The 14,630-nt window shown below is 46.9% G+C and overlaps 1 protein-coding gene across 1 annotated transcript in view; it reads left to right on the forward strand.

The window, feature by feature from the left end:
• Window positions 1-13,123, forward strand: part of EFCAB6 (EF-hand calcium binding domain 6) — a 1,149,121-nt gene extending 1,135,998 nt beyond the window's left edge. Inside the window, exon 31 of the mRNA XM_030215418.1 lies at window positions 12,338-13,123. Within this exon, the coding sequence (XP_030071278.1) occupies window positions 12,338-12,481 (144 nt within the window). The 3' untranslated portion in view covers window positions 12,482-13,123. The remainder of the gene's footprint in view (window positions 1-12,337) is intronic.
• Window positions 13,124-14,630: the final 1,507 nt, after the last annotated feature.

Below are 14,630 nucleotides of genomic sequence, written 5' to 3' on the forward strand. Positions count from 1 at the left end.
CTAATTCCACTATATCTTTTTTGAGATACGGCGACCAAAATTGAACACAATATTCGAGCTGCGGTCGCACCATGGAGCGATACAAAGGCATTATAACATCCTCATTTTTGTTTTCCATTCCTTTCCTAATAATACCTAACATTCTATTTGCTTTCTTAGCCGCAGCAGCACACTGAGCAGAAGGTTTCAACGTATCATCAACGACGACACCTAGATCCGTTTCTTGGTCCGTGACTCCGAACGTGGAACATTGCATGACATAGCTATAATTCGGGTTCCTCTTTCCCACATGCATCACTTTGCACTTGCTCACATTAAACGTCATCAGCCATTTAGACGCCCAGTCTCACAGTCTCGCAAGGTCCTCTTGTAATTTTTCACAATCCTCCTGCAATTTAACGACTTTGATTAACTTTGTGTCATCAGCAAATTTAATTACCTCACTAGTTACTCCCATCTCTATGTCATTTATAAACATATTAAAAAGCAGCGGCCCCAGCACAGAACCCCTGGGGAACCCACTAACTACCCTTCTCCATTGAGAATACTGACCATTAACCCTACTCTCTGTTTTCTATCTTTTAACCAGTATTAGTCCACAATAGAACACTACCATCCTATCCCATGACTTTCCAATTTCCTCTGTAGTCTTTCATGAGGTACTTTGTCAAACGCCTTCTGAAAATCCAGATACACAATATCAACCGGCTCACCTTTATCCACGTTTGTTCACCCCTTCAAAGAAATGTAGTAGATTGCAAAGAGGAGATAAGGAGGGCAAAAAAGGACCTTTGAGAAGAAATTAGCGTGGAAGCAAAATACATAGTAAAAATTTTTTTAGATACATTAAAAGCAGGAAACCGGCCAAAGAGTCGGTTGGGCCGCTGGACGAAAATGGTGTTAAAGGGGCGATCAAGGAGGACAAAGCCGTAGCGGAGAAATTAAATGATTCTTTGCTTCGGTCTTCACCGAGGAGGATTTGGGGGGGACACCGGTGCCGGAAAGAATATTTGAAGCGGGGGTAGTCGGAGAAACTAAACAATTCTCTGTAACCTTGGAGATGTAATGGGTCAGTTCAGCAAGCTGAAAGAGTAGTAAATCACCGGGACCTGATGGTATTCATCCCAGATTATTAATAGAACTAAAAAATGAACTTGCGGAACTACTGTTAGAAAATATGCAATCTGTCCCTAAAATCGAGTGTAGTACCGGAAGACTGGAGGGTAGCCAATGTTACTCCGATTTTTAAGAAGGGTTCCAGAGGAGATCCGGGAAATTATAGACGGTGAGTCTGACGTCGGTGCCGGGCAAGATGGTGGAGGCTATTATTAAGAATAAAATTGCAGAGCATATACAAAAACATGGACTGATGAGATCAAAGTCAGCACGGATTTAGTGAAGGGAAGTCTTGCCTCACCAATCTAATGCATTTTTTTTGAGGGGGTAAGCAAACATGTGGACAATGGGGAGCCGGTTGATATTGTATATCTGGATTTTCAGAAGGCGTTTGACAAAGTGCCCGCACGAAAGACTCCTGAAGAAATTGCAGAGTCATGGAATCGGAGGTAGGGTATTATTATGGATAAGAACTGGTTGAAGATAGGAAGCAGAGAGTAGGATTGCGTGGCCAGTATTCTCAGTGGAGGAGGGTAGTTAGTGGGGTCCCGCATGGGTCTGTGCTGGGTCCGTTGCTTTTAATGTATTTATAAATGACTCTAACTGGGAATAACTAGTGAGGTAATTAAATTCGCCGATGACACAAATTATTCAGGGTCGTCAAGTCGCAGGAGGAATGTGAACGATTACAGGAGGACCTTGCGAGACTGGGAGAATGGGCGTGCAAGTGGCAGATGAAGTTCAATGTTGACAAGTGCAAAGTGATGCATGTGGGTAAGAGAAACCCGAATTATAGCTACGTCTTGCAAGGTTCCGCGTTAGGAGTTACGGATCAAGAAAGGGATCTGGGTGTCGTCGTCGATGATACGCTGAAACCTTCTGCTCAATGTGCTGCTGCGGCTAGGAAAGCGAATAGAATGTTGGGTGTTATTAGGAAGGGTATGGAGTCCAGGTGTGCGGATGTTATAATGCCGTTGTATCGCTCCATGGTGCGACCGCACCTGGAGTATTGTGTTCAGTACTGGTCTCCGTATCTCAAAAAAGATATAGTAGAATTGGAAAAGGTACAGCGAAGGGCGACGAAAATGATAGTGGGGATGGGACGACTTTCCTACGAAGAGAGGCTGAGAAGGCTAGGGCTTTTCAGCTTGGAGAAGAGACGGCTGAGGGGAGATATGATAGAAGTGTATAAAATAATGAGTGGAATGGATCGGGTGGATGTGAAGCGACTGTTCACGCTATCCAAAAATACTAGGACTAGAGGGCATGAGTTGAAGCTACAGTGTGGTAAATTTAAAACGAATCGGAGAAAATTTTTCTTCACCCAACGTGTAATTAGACTCTGGAATTCGTTGCCGGAGAACGTGGTACGGGCGGTTAGCTTGACGGAGTTTAAAAAGGGGTTAGATAGATTCCTAAAGGACAAGTCCATAGACCGCTATTAAATGGACTTGGAAAAATTCTGCATTTTTAGGTATAACTTGTCTGGAATGTTTTTACGTTTGGGGAGCGTGCCAGGTGCCCTTGACCTGGATTGGCCACTGTCGGTGACAGGATGCTGGGCTAGATGGACCTTTGGTCTTTCCCAGTATGGCACTACTTATGTACTTATTGGTGAGGCAAGATTTCCCTTCACTAAATCCATGTTGACTTTGTCTCATTAATCCATGCTTTTGAATATGCTCTCTAATTTTGTTCTTAATAATAGTCTCTACCATTTTGCCCGGCACCGACGTCAGACTCACCGGTCTATAATTTTCCGGATCTCCTCTGGAACCTTTTAAAAAATCGGCGTTATGTTTTCTACCCTCCAGTCTTCCGGTACCACACTCGATTTTAAGGATAAATTACATATTTCTAACAATAGCTCTGCAAGCTCATTTTTCAGTTCTGTCAGTACTCTGGGATGAATACCATCCGGTCCAGGAGATTTGCTACTCTTCAGTTTGTAGAACTGCCCATTACATCCTCCAGGTTTACAGAGAATTCATTAAGTTACTCCGACTCGTCAGCTTCAAATACCATTTCTGGCACCGGTATCACTCCCAAATCTTCCTCGGTGAAGACCGAAGCAAAGAATTCATTTAATCTCTTCGCTATGGCTTTGTCTTCCCTGATTGCCCCTTTTACTCCTCAGTCATCTAGCGGTCCAACCGATTCTTTTGCCGGCTTCCTGCTTTTAATACACCTAAAAGTTACAACAAGTATGGGGAAAAAGGGAAACCACACAGAAAGACAGCAAAAGCTACACTGCAAGGTAAGGAGCAGTCCTCAGTAGAAGCAAACAGCAGGTAAGGCAGGCTACACAGAGAGACTGCTACAAGCTACACAGTTCAGATGAGGAGCAGTGCTCACAAGAACCAAGCAACAGATACTTCAGGTAAAGGGTTAAGGCAGGCTACACAGAGAGGCTGCTACAAGATACACAGTTGAGATGGGGAGCATTGCTCACAAGAACCAAGCAACAAATACAGCAGGAAAGGGAAAGGCAAGGCACACAGGGAAGCAGTGTACACAGAGAAGCTGAACACAGGTGAACAACAGCAAAGCAATCAGAGGGAGCAGACTCCTACAAACTCAACCAGCAAACACAGACAAAGAGAATAACGGCAACCATACAAAGAGAATTCACACTGTGTCACACGCACAGACTATGCAGAAGCAAGGTGAGCTGAAGGAGATAGCGCTAGAGCGTCCTGTGTAGGCAGAGGTATGCTTAAATAGGGTTTGGCTTCTGACGTCAACTGCCTCAGATGCCAGCCCAATCCCAGACATGACTAATCAGGAACAAGACCCAGTCACTACCCTGCCTGTCCCAGTAAGATTATAACAGCCAGTATATGCGCATAACTCATAAAGACAGAAGCATAAATCATTTGAATATTGGGGCCTAGTATGTTTGGTACGTGTGGTTAGAAATCAGTCTCCTCCACTATTCTCTTCCCATGCACACAGAACATAGAGAAAGGGTCCTTGATGATTAAGATTCTCTCAGCTGTTCTGGAGACACGGAGTTCGCGCTTCGCGCCTCTTCGGGCCCTCGGAGTAGAGTTTCTTCTTTCGCTGTTGCGAATTCTTCGTGTTTCAAAAAAATCGTAAAACTTTGTAGTTCTTTAGTTTCTTTTTCCCTTTTTAAAGTTTCCTTTATTTCTCGTAGCGAGCCGTGTTAGGCCGCCCCGGTCAAGTTTTTTCCCCTTTTTCTGGTGTCCCCTTATTTTTCTTGACACCATCCGCGTCTTTTGATTTTGCGGAGGCGATTTTCCCCGCCATGTCCTCGAAGATGCCCAGCGGCTTCAAGCAATGCGCCCTGCTGCAACCGACCATCTCTGGCACTGATCCGCACACCTGGTGCCTTCAGTGCCTCGGGCCTGACCATCTTCCGGAGAAATGTAAGTTACGTCTTAAAATGAAAAGACGTACTCAAATCTCCAGGGAGGCCAAGAGAAAAACCCTTTTTGGATCTGGTACCTCGGCGGCGTCGACATCGGTACCAGTGGCACCGGTACCGTCGATGTCGAGGGCAGTGATGGCGTCGGGAGACCAGGTGAAGGCTGCTAAAAGACCTATGCACGCTGGGAGCCGTGATGCATCGAGCGGGTCTCCACCCGCCTCAGTGCCATCCTGCTTTGCAGGCCCCCCGGGACCGACCTATATCGGACCCGGCCCCGAGGAGGCGTGTGGATTCCACGTCCTCCGGTACCGAGGAGTCTCGATGACGGGTGTCGGTATGAAGGCCAAGAAGCACCATCATCGTTCTCCTTCTCGATACAGTACCGGGAGCTCCGGGTCGTCGAAGCATTCGGCACCCGAGAAGCGTCGACGCCGAGAGGATCGCTCTCCCTCTCTCATAGAGGTGTCGACGCGGCAGTTGTCTGGCAGCCCGGTACCGGCTCCCCAACCTCTGCAGATTCTGTCTCCGAGGCCCACACCGGTACCCGCAGCCTTCCTCGACAGCTTCTCTGGAGGAGCGCATCAAGGCTATGTTTCCTGGTTTTATGGAGGCAGTAGCTACACCAGTTGAGACCGGCGCCGTCAGTATTGGTACCGTCGGAAGCTCCTAGAGTCTCCAACTCTTTGCCAATGGTATCGGTATCTTCGGTGCTGGAAGCTCCTGCGGTGCTTAGCCCTGTGCCTGTGGTGAGGTCTCCTTCTCCGACACCACTTGCGGTATCGGAGCCAGTAGCCACACGAGTCGATTCTCCATTGGTGTCGGTGGAGGAAGCTTCATCAGAATCTCTAGGAGAGTCGACTTCTTGACACCGTCATCGGGGTCGTCGTACCTCCGCGTACGCTCCGCGTACGCTCCGCGTCGAGACAGGCTAGGATTCGGGCTGCTCTTTCTGAGCTTTTGGCCGCGTCTGATGATGGCTCCTCTGATGAGGATGAAGGCCCTGAAGTTTTCTCTGCTGAGGACTCTTTAGGTCTTCCATCTGATTCGACTCCCTCACCCCAGAGGCAGCTTTCCCCTCCGGAAAGTCTGACTTTTTCCTGTTTTGTGCGGGAAATGTCTGAGGCCATTCCCTTCCCTGTGGAGCTTGTGGATGAGCCCAGGGCTAAGATGCTCGAGGTCCTGGATTATCCATCTCCACCTAAGTCTTCTGCCACTGTTCCTTTTCATGATACACTCAAGAAAGTGCTGTTGAGGAATTGGGAGAAGCCTCTGTCATGTCCAACTATCCCTAAAAAAGCTGAGTCCCAATATCGGATCCACGGGGAACCCAGTTTCGTCCAGCCTCAGTTGCCTCATGATTCTGCGGTGGTGGATTCCGCTCTCAGAAGGGCCAAGAGTTCCAGGAATTTTGCCTCGGCGCCCCCAGGGCAAGATCTTAGAGCCTTGGACTCTTTTGGGAGGAAGGCGTATCAGGCTGGAATGCTCGCTTCCAAAATTCAATCATACCAGCTCTTCACGAGCATTCATTTGCAGAACTCAGTGCGGCAGCTTGAGAGCTTGGTTGACACGCTCCCGCCGGAGCAAGCCGAGCCCTTTCGTTAAGTAATCAGGCAGCAGAAGGCGTGTCGTAAGTTCCTGTCCAGGGGCATTTATGACACTTGCGATGTGACATCCAGATTTTCTGCTATGGGTATAGTGATGCGCAGACTCTCTTGGCTGTGTGCCTCTAACCTAGAGGAACGAACTCAGCAGAAAATTGCGGACATCCCTTGCCGGGGGATCATTTTTTTGGTGAGAAGGTCGAAGAGTTGATTGATCATCTCTATCAGCGTGATAACGCTATGGACTCTCTCCTCCCACCGGGCGCCTTCTGCATCTACTTCCTTGTCTAGGAAGTTTTTTAAAGGGAAGAGGACTGCCCCTTATGCCTCTAGGGGCCGTAGGTACACTCCTGCTTCTTGACAGCCGGTTCAGGCTCTGCCCCAGTGCGCTCATTCTCGTCAACAGCGTGCGCCCAAGAGGCCCCTGTGGCTCCCCAGCAAAAACCAGGGACGGGTTTTTGACTGGCTCCAGTTGAGCATAGCCTCCATCACGTGTCCGTGCCGGACGATCTGCCGGTAAGAGGGAGGTTAAAATTTTTTCACCAAAGGTGGCCTCTCATAACCTCCGACCGTGGGTTCTTCAAATAGTCCGGTTAGGATACACCCTCAATCTGGAATCCAACCCTCCAAATTGCCCACCGAGAGCTCAGTCCTTCAGCTCTCAGCACAGGCAAGTACTTGCAGAGGAACTCTCCGCCCTTCTCAGCGCCAATGCGGTCGAGCCCGTTCCACCAGGGCAAGAAGGGCTGGGATTCTATTCCAGGTACTTTCTTGTGGAAAAGAAAACAGGGCGGATGCGTCCCATCCTAGACCTAAGGGGCCTGAACAAATATCTGGCTCGAGAAAAGTTCAGGATGCTTTCCCTGGGCACCCTTCTTCCCATGATTCAGGAAAACGATTGGCTATGCTCTCTGGACTTAAAGGTTGCCTACACCCACATCTCGATACTTCCAGCTCACAGGAAGGTTTCTGCGGTTTCGGCTGGGAACGCAGCACTTTCAGTACTGTGTGCTGCCTTTTGGCTTGACATCTGCACCCAGGGTCTTTACCAAGTGCCTGGCAGTTGTTGCAGCGTCTCTACGCAGACTGGGAGTGCATGTGTTCCCTTATCTTGAAGATTGGCTGGTGAAGAGCACCTCCTGAGAAGGAGCTTTGCAGTCCATGCGAATGACTATTCAAGTACTGGAGCTACTAGGGTTTGTAATCAATTACCCCAAGTCCCATCTAATCCCAGTTCAAAAATTGGAATACATAGGAGCTCTGTTGTGCACAAAGACAGCTTGGCCTATCTCCCTGAGACAAGGGCGGACAATCATCTGTCTCTCGTCTCCAGGGTTCAAGCATCTCAACAGATCACAGCTCGGCAGATGTTGAGACTTCTAGGGCACATGGCCTCTACAGTTCATGTACACCCATGGCACGCCTTCACATGAGATCAGCTCAATGGACCCTAGCTTCCCAGTGGTATCGGGCTACAGGGGATCTAGAGGATGTCATCCAGCTGGCCACCAACTTTCGAAATTCCCTTCAGTGGTGGTCAATTCGATCCAATCTAGCTTTGGGGCGCCCATTCCAAATTTCTCAGCCACAAAAAGTGCTGACGACGGATGCATCCCTCCTAGGGTGGGGAGCGCATGTAGATGGGCTTCATACTCAAGGAGTTTGGTCCCTTCAGGAAAAGCGTCTTCAGATCAATCTCCTGGAGTTGCGAGCGATCTGGAACGCTCTAAAGGCTTTCAGAGATCGGCTGTCCTACCAAATTATCCAAATTCAGACAGACAATCAGGTTGCAATGTACTACCTCAACAAGCAAGGGGGCACCGGATCTCGCCCTCTGTGTCAGGAGGCCGTCCAGATGTGGCTTTGGGCTCGCCAACACGGCATGTTTCTCCAAGCCATTTATCTACCAGGCGTAAACAACAGTGGCCGACAGGTTGAGCAGGATAATGCAACCTCACGAGTGGTCACTGAGCATGACTGTAGCTCGAAAGATCTTCCGAGAGTGGGGCATCCCCTCGGTGGACCTTTTTGCCACTCAACTCAATCACAAGGTCCCTCAGTTCTGTTCCAGACTACAGGCCCACGGCAGGCTAGCGTCAGATGCCTTCCTCCTTCATTGGGGGACAAGTCTTCTGTATGCGTATCCTCCCATACCCCTCATAGGGAAGACTTTGCTGAAACTCAAGCAAGACCAAGGGACCATGATTCTGATAGCGCCGTTCTGGCCCCGTCAGATCTGATTCCCTCTTCTTCTGGAGATATCTACAGAAGAACCATGGAGATTGGAGTGTTTTCCGACCCTCATTACTCAGAACGAAGGGGCGCTTCTGCATCCCAACCTCCAGTCTCTGGCTCTCACGGCCTGGATATTGAGGGCGTAGAGTTCGCCTCCTTGGGTCTCTCTGAGGGTGTCTCCCGAGTCTTGCTTGCTTCCAGGAAAGATTCCACTAAAAGGTGATATTCTTTTAAATGGTTTGCCGTCTGGTGTGACAGCAAGGCCATAGATCCTTTTTCTTGTCCTACGCAGACCTTGCTTGAATACCGTCTACACTTGTCAGAGTCTGGTCTTAAGACCAATTCCGTAAGAGTTCATCTTAGTGCAATTAGTGCTTTTCATTACCGTGTAGAGGGTAAGCCTATCTCTGGACAGCCTTTAGTTGTTCACTTCATGAGAGGTTTGCTTTTGTCAAAGCCCCCTGTCAAACCTCCTACAGTGACATGGATCTCAACGTCGTTCTTTCCCAACTGATGAAAGCCCCTTTCGAGCCACTGGATTCCTGCCATCTGAAGTATTGACCTGGAAGGTCATTTCTTGGTGGCTGTTACTTCAGCTCGTAGAGTCAGTGAGCTCCAAGCCCTAGTAGCTCATGCTCCTTATACTAAATTTCATTATAACAGAGTAGTCCTCCGCACGCACCCTAAGTTTCTGCCGAAGGTGGTGTTGGAGTTCCATCTGAACTAGTCCATTGTCTTGCCAACATTTTTTCCCCCGTCCCCATTCCAGCCCTGGCGAAAGTAAGCTGCACACTCTGGACTGCAAAAAGAACATTGGCCTTTTACGTGGAGCGGACAAGTCCCACAGACAGTCCGCCCAGTTGTTTATTTCTTTTAATCCCAACAAGAGGGAGTTGCTATCGGGAAACGCACCATATCTAATTGGCTAGCAGATTGCATTTCTTTCACTTATGCCCAAGCTGGGCTGACTTAGAGGGCCATGTCACGGCTCATAATGTTAGAGCCATGGCTGCGTCAGTGGCTCATCTGAAGTCAGCCATTATTGAGGAGATTTGCAAGGCTGCGACGTGGTCATCAGTCCACACATTCACATCTCACTACTGCCTTCAGCAGGATAGCCGACGCGACAGTCGGTTTGGGCAGTCGGTGCTGCAGAATCTGTTTGGGGTTTAGAATCCAACTCCAGCCCCCCTAGGCCCATTTTTATTCTGTTCCAGGCTGCACTCTCAGTTAGCTTTTCTTGTTTCAGCTCAATCTTTGTTATGTCCTCGCCGTTGCGAGGCCCAATTGACCACTGTTATTGTTTTGAGTGTGCCTGGGGGCTAGGGATACCCCACATGTGAGAATATCAGCCTGCTTGTCCTCGGAGAAAGCGAAGTTTCTTACCTGAAGCAGGTATTCTCCGAGGACAGCAGGCTGCATATTCTCACAAACCCTCCCACCTCCCCATTGGAGTTGTTTTTCTTTCATCTTTTGGATTCAACTGAGCAGCATGTCCGCGCGACAAGCAGGAATTCGTGCGCGCAGCGCATGCGCAGTACGGCCGTCTCGTGCGACGGAACAATCCAGAAGAGACTTTGGCAATTTGCTACAAAATCCTCCGGGGGCTGACGTGATGTCACCCACATGTGAGAATATGCAGCCTGCTGTCCTCGGAAAATACCTGCTTCAGGTAAGAAACTTCGCTATATGCACCTATGTGCTATACTGTAAATGTATGTATATCTAGTATGATGTCCATAAGTGCACACACTTGAACTATACTTACACTTGTAAATCTTAGCACCTACTTTATAGAATTGCCCCCTTGGTGCCTCAGGGGTGTTTGTCTCATTGTTTGTCCATCAGTCCATATGCATAATAATAGAGATAAGCAACGATCAAAACTTTTAATTGAAATTAATCATGGGATTAAAAAATGTAATTGCACAATTATTCATGATTAATTATAATATCCATTTATGGCATCACCCCTCTCTCTCTCTTGTTCCTCACCTTCCAGCATTTCTCTCTTCTCTCCATCATCCAGCATTGACCCATCTCTCTCTCTCTTTCCGCCTTACCATCCAGTATCATTCCATCTCTTCCTCCCTACAAACCACCATCATTTTGTATCACCCCACCTCTCTCTCTCTCTCTCCATCCAGCATCACTCTCCTCCTCTCCCTACCACCATCATCTACTACTAACTAGGGTTACGCAGCGCTGTACAATTTAAACATAGAAGGACAGTCCCTGCTCAAAGAGCTTACAATCTAAAAGACAAGAGAACAATCTAAAGACAAGTGAACAATCTAGAGGACGAGTGAACAGTTAATCTGATAGGGTGGATAGATTGGGGCATTTTATATTTCTCGAGCGGTTAGGCGCCGAAGGCAGCATTGAAAAGGTGAGTTTAAGCAGAGAGTTGAAGATGGGTAGGGAGGGTGCATGGCGTATGGGTAAAGGAAGATTGTTCCAGGCATAGGGTGAGACAAGGCAGAATGAGCGGAGCCTGGAGTTGGCAGTGGTGGAGAAGGGTACTGAGAGAAGGGCTTTGTCCTGTGAGCGGAGGTTGCGGGCGGGAACATAGGGGGAGATGAGGGTGGAGAGGTAGTGAGGAGCCGCAGACTGAGTGCATTTGTAGGCTAAGGAGGAGGAGCTTGAATTGTATGCGATATCTGATCGGAAGCCACCATCATCTAGCATTGCCGTGTCTCTCTCCCCCTCTGCCACCACCACCATTCAGTATGGCCCCATCTCTCCCACCCACCAGTACCATCCTGCATGGAGGCATCTGTCTCCCTTTCCTTCCCACCTGCCATTGTTTACTGACATGGTCAGGCTTCTGCTTCTCTAATTCATGTACAAGAGCAGGATGGCAGCAACAAATAATAAAAAGCAGGCAGATGCAGGGATATTGCCTTGTGCACAATACAATACAACAGAATTTATATTCCACTATATACCAACTAAGGATCAATGCGGATTACAAGATAAATAAAAAAAAGACTAGGCATCACTAGGAAAAAAGATACAATCAATATAGCTATACAGAGACCAATCAGGACTATCTGAATACCATAAGCACAAAATTACATAAATAAATGGAAAACAGATAAGTCTCCAACAATTTATAAAGTGTAGGTAAGCTTCAACCAATCTCAACCCCAAGGAAGGGAGTTCCAAAATTGCACTGAACAATTGATAAAACCGGAGCTGTTATAGGGACTTATACATCACATACTTTACAGACGGAAACTGCAGCAAACAACGATAGAGTAATTGTAGATAAGTGTACAAACTTTAATTTACACTGGGCTTCTATAGGAAGCCATGGAGAGATTGCAGTAAAGAAGTGACATTATCGACTTATGTCTTCCACAGATCAATCTTGTAGCTGTATTCTGCAAAATTTGTAATGTTTTAAAAATGTCTGAGAACATCCAATATAAATAAGCACATTACAGAAATCAAGCTGAGACAGCACCAACACCTGAACCAGTACCTGAAAATGAGCTCTGCCACTCCCAGAAACAGGAAGCAATATCAAACTCAATGTCACTTCCTGTTTCTGAGACCAGCAGAACCAGTGGCAGCACACAAAAGGAATGTCCCTGCATCTGCCTGCCCTCTATTATTTATTGCTGTTGTTCCACTGCCATACAGACCAGGAGAAGCAGCAGCCCAACAATGTGAGTAGGGAGCAAAAGGAGACAGGCATGGCCATGCATGATGGTGCTGGTGGTGGAAAAGGTGGAGCTATGCTGAATTGTTGGGAGGGGGATAGGGAAGAAAGACAGGTGATGGTGTGATTAATGCATTAAAAGTTTTAATGCACATTAAAAATGTTAACGTGTTAATCACATTAATGCGTTAAATGCTGACCTCTAATAGTAAGATAATTCTTGTTTGTTTAATCCATTTTTTTACTTTTTTTATATTTATTCATACAGAACTTACTTCTTAGATGTACAATCCGATAAGCAATTACATTTGTTATATATGTTTGCAGATTTTACGACAGCACAATATTAACCTGTCTGAAGAGGAATTCTTTCATATTATGGGATTCTACGACAAAGATTTATCTTCAAAAATATCCTATAATGACTCTTGCAAGTATTCCTTAATTAGACAGTGGTGTTCTAAGGTATAGTTACTAGGAACCTGATTTTATCATTGATCTTTGCTAGAGGATTTCATTGGAGGAGGGGGGCCATTTTGTTTGTTTTAATGCACCCCTTCTCCTCCAGTGACCTACCACACACACACACACCCGTTGGGAGGGGGAGCAGTGGTCTACACCTGTCCCTGGATACTGCAGGGCACCATGTGGTCTAGATCATTACTATGAAGCACTTGCTGAATGGGGGAAAGGAGGGAGGTCTACGGATTGGTGAGGGTGGCAGTAGGAAAATCTAGGGAGAAAGGTGCACCCTGCTTATGCTACATTTTTGTAGGAGAGCCACGTATTCATTATTTGTCTTACTTTTTCAAAAACATGATAAAATCAGGTCCCGGCAGTTGTACATTAACTTCAGGAGCTGCATGTATAAGTACTATAGCACACATGAAGAAATACAAAAACTTAGAACTGTTTTCTAAGAGGTCATCTTCAACATAGGAATTTTGCTTTCTCTAGATAGATAATATGTGACAACATTATATGGCTGTTAGGTTGTTTCTGTTACAGGCAAAACAATCAATTATAATTATATTGCTTTTCTTAGTATCTATAATACAGAATAAACTGCTCCATGATGATTCTTGCAGATTAATGAGTAATACATACCAGAATAAAGAAAACCTTGAACAAAAATGTAAAATGTTTCTGAATATTCATTTCTTGATTATGACTTTCAAGTCACCCACACAGTCTCTCTTTTCTCCTCTTTGATCATGATATCTTACTTTAGTTACATTGTGTGTTGGGGGTGGGGGGGGGGGTAAGGAGCATGATAGTATAATGCAGAGGGTTTGATAAAATTCATTTTGGCTATATAATAGTTCATTTCATTGTTCTTAGCTTTGCTCTGAAGGACTAAGGGCTCCTTTAACTAAGCTGCGATAGTGACTCCTGGTACAGCAAATGCGACGAAGCCCATTCAATTCCTGTGGGCTTTGTCACACTTGCCACATGGGAATCACTACTGTGGCTTTGCAAAAGAAAGGTGATCTAAAAATAAGTAGGGAGTGATTAAGTGCATTTGTGCTAATTGTAAATATACAACACAAGGTAAAATAATTTTCTATACGGTAACTGTGGGAACACTCAGTTAGCACAAAGTTTTTGCACTTACCATGAGTTAATTTATATATTTTAACATGTGGTAAGAGCAAACTTTACTGCACTTAATAAACAGGCCTTTAAATGTTTCCACTGAAGTATAAATCCTTATTATATTATTTATTTATTTATTTATTTATTGTTTGCTTATATCCCACATTTTCCCACTCATGCAGGCACAATATTTTATTAAAATAAAAAAGAACAAAAAGACTCAAAGAAAATCTAACTGCTGGTTTAGTCCTGTTACACTTTTTGTTTCTGTTCTACTGACAAAGCAAGCAAATTCTGTGTCTGACAGTTCCGTATTTTTCGGACTATAAGACGCACCGGACCATAAGACGCACCTAGGTTTAGAGGAGGGAAATAGGAAAAAAGAATTTGCTTTTTCCCTCCTCTAAAACCTAGGTGCTCCGGTGCGTCTTGTCCGAATCCCTCCCTCCAAGTTCGGGATCGCCCTCAGGGTTACCTCTGAAGGTAGAGATTTGGCCGGCTTGCTGGCTGCCCGCCCGCCCTCCTCCCTCCAAGTTCGGGATCGCCCTCCCCCGGCCCTGTCACCACTTCTCCCTACTCACGCGATCTTCCCTGGTGGTCTAGTGACGTCGGGGCAGGAAAGAGCCCCCTCTTTCCTGCCCAGCGTGCTGCTCTCCATCCTCCTGTATGCATTGCTGCCTGACGGTCTCAGCGAGATTCAAAATGGCCGCCGAGAATTGAAGTCTCGGCGGCCATTTTGAATCTCGCCGAGACCGTCAGGCTGCATACAGGAGGATGGAGAGCAGCGTGCTGGGCAGGAAAGAGGGGGCTCTTTCCTGCCCCGACGTCACTAGACCACCAGGGAAGATCGTGTGAGTAGGGAGAAGTGGTGACAGGGCCGGGGGGAGGGCGATCCCGAACTCGGAGGGAGGGAGGGCGGGCGGCCAGCCAGCCAGCCAGCCGGTCAGCCAAATCTCTACCTTCGGACTATAAGACGCACCCCCCATTTTCCTCCCAAATTTGGGGGGAAAAAAGTGCGTCTTAT

Source organism: Microcaecilia unicolor, chromosome 9 (genome assembly GCF_901765095.1).
Source record: "Microcaecilia unicolor chromosome 9, aMicUni1.1, whole genome shotgun sequence".
Taxonomy (NCBI): Eukaryota; Metazoa; Chordata; class Amphibia; order Gymnophiona; family Siphonopidae; genus Microcaecilia; species Microcaecilia unicolor.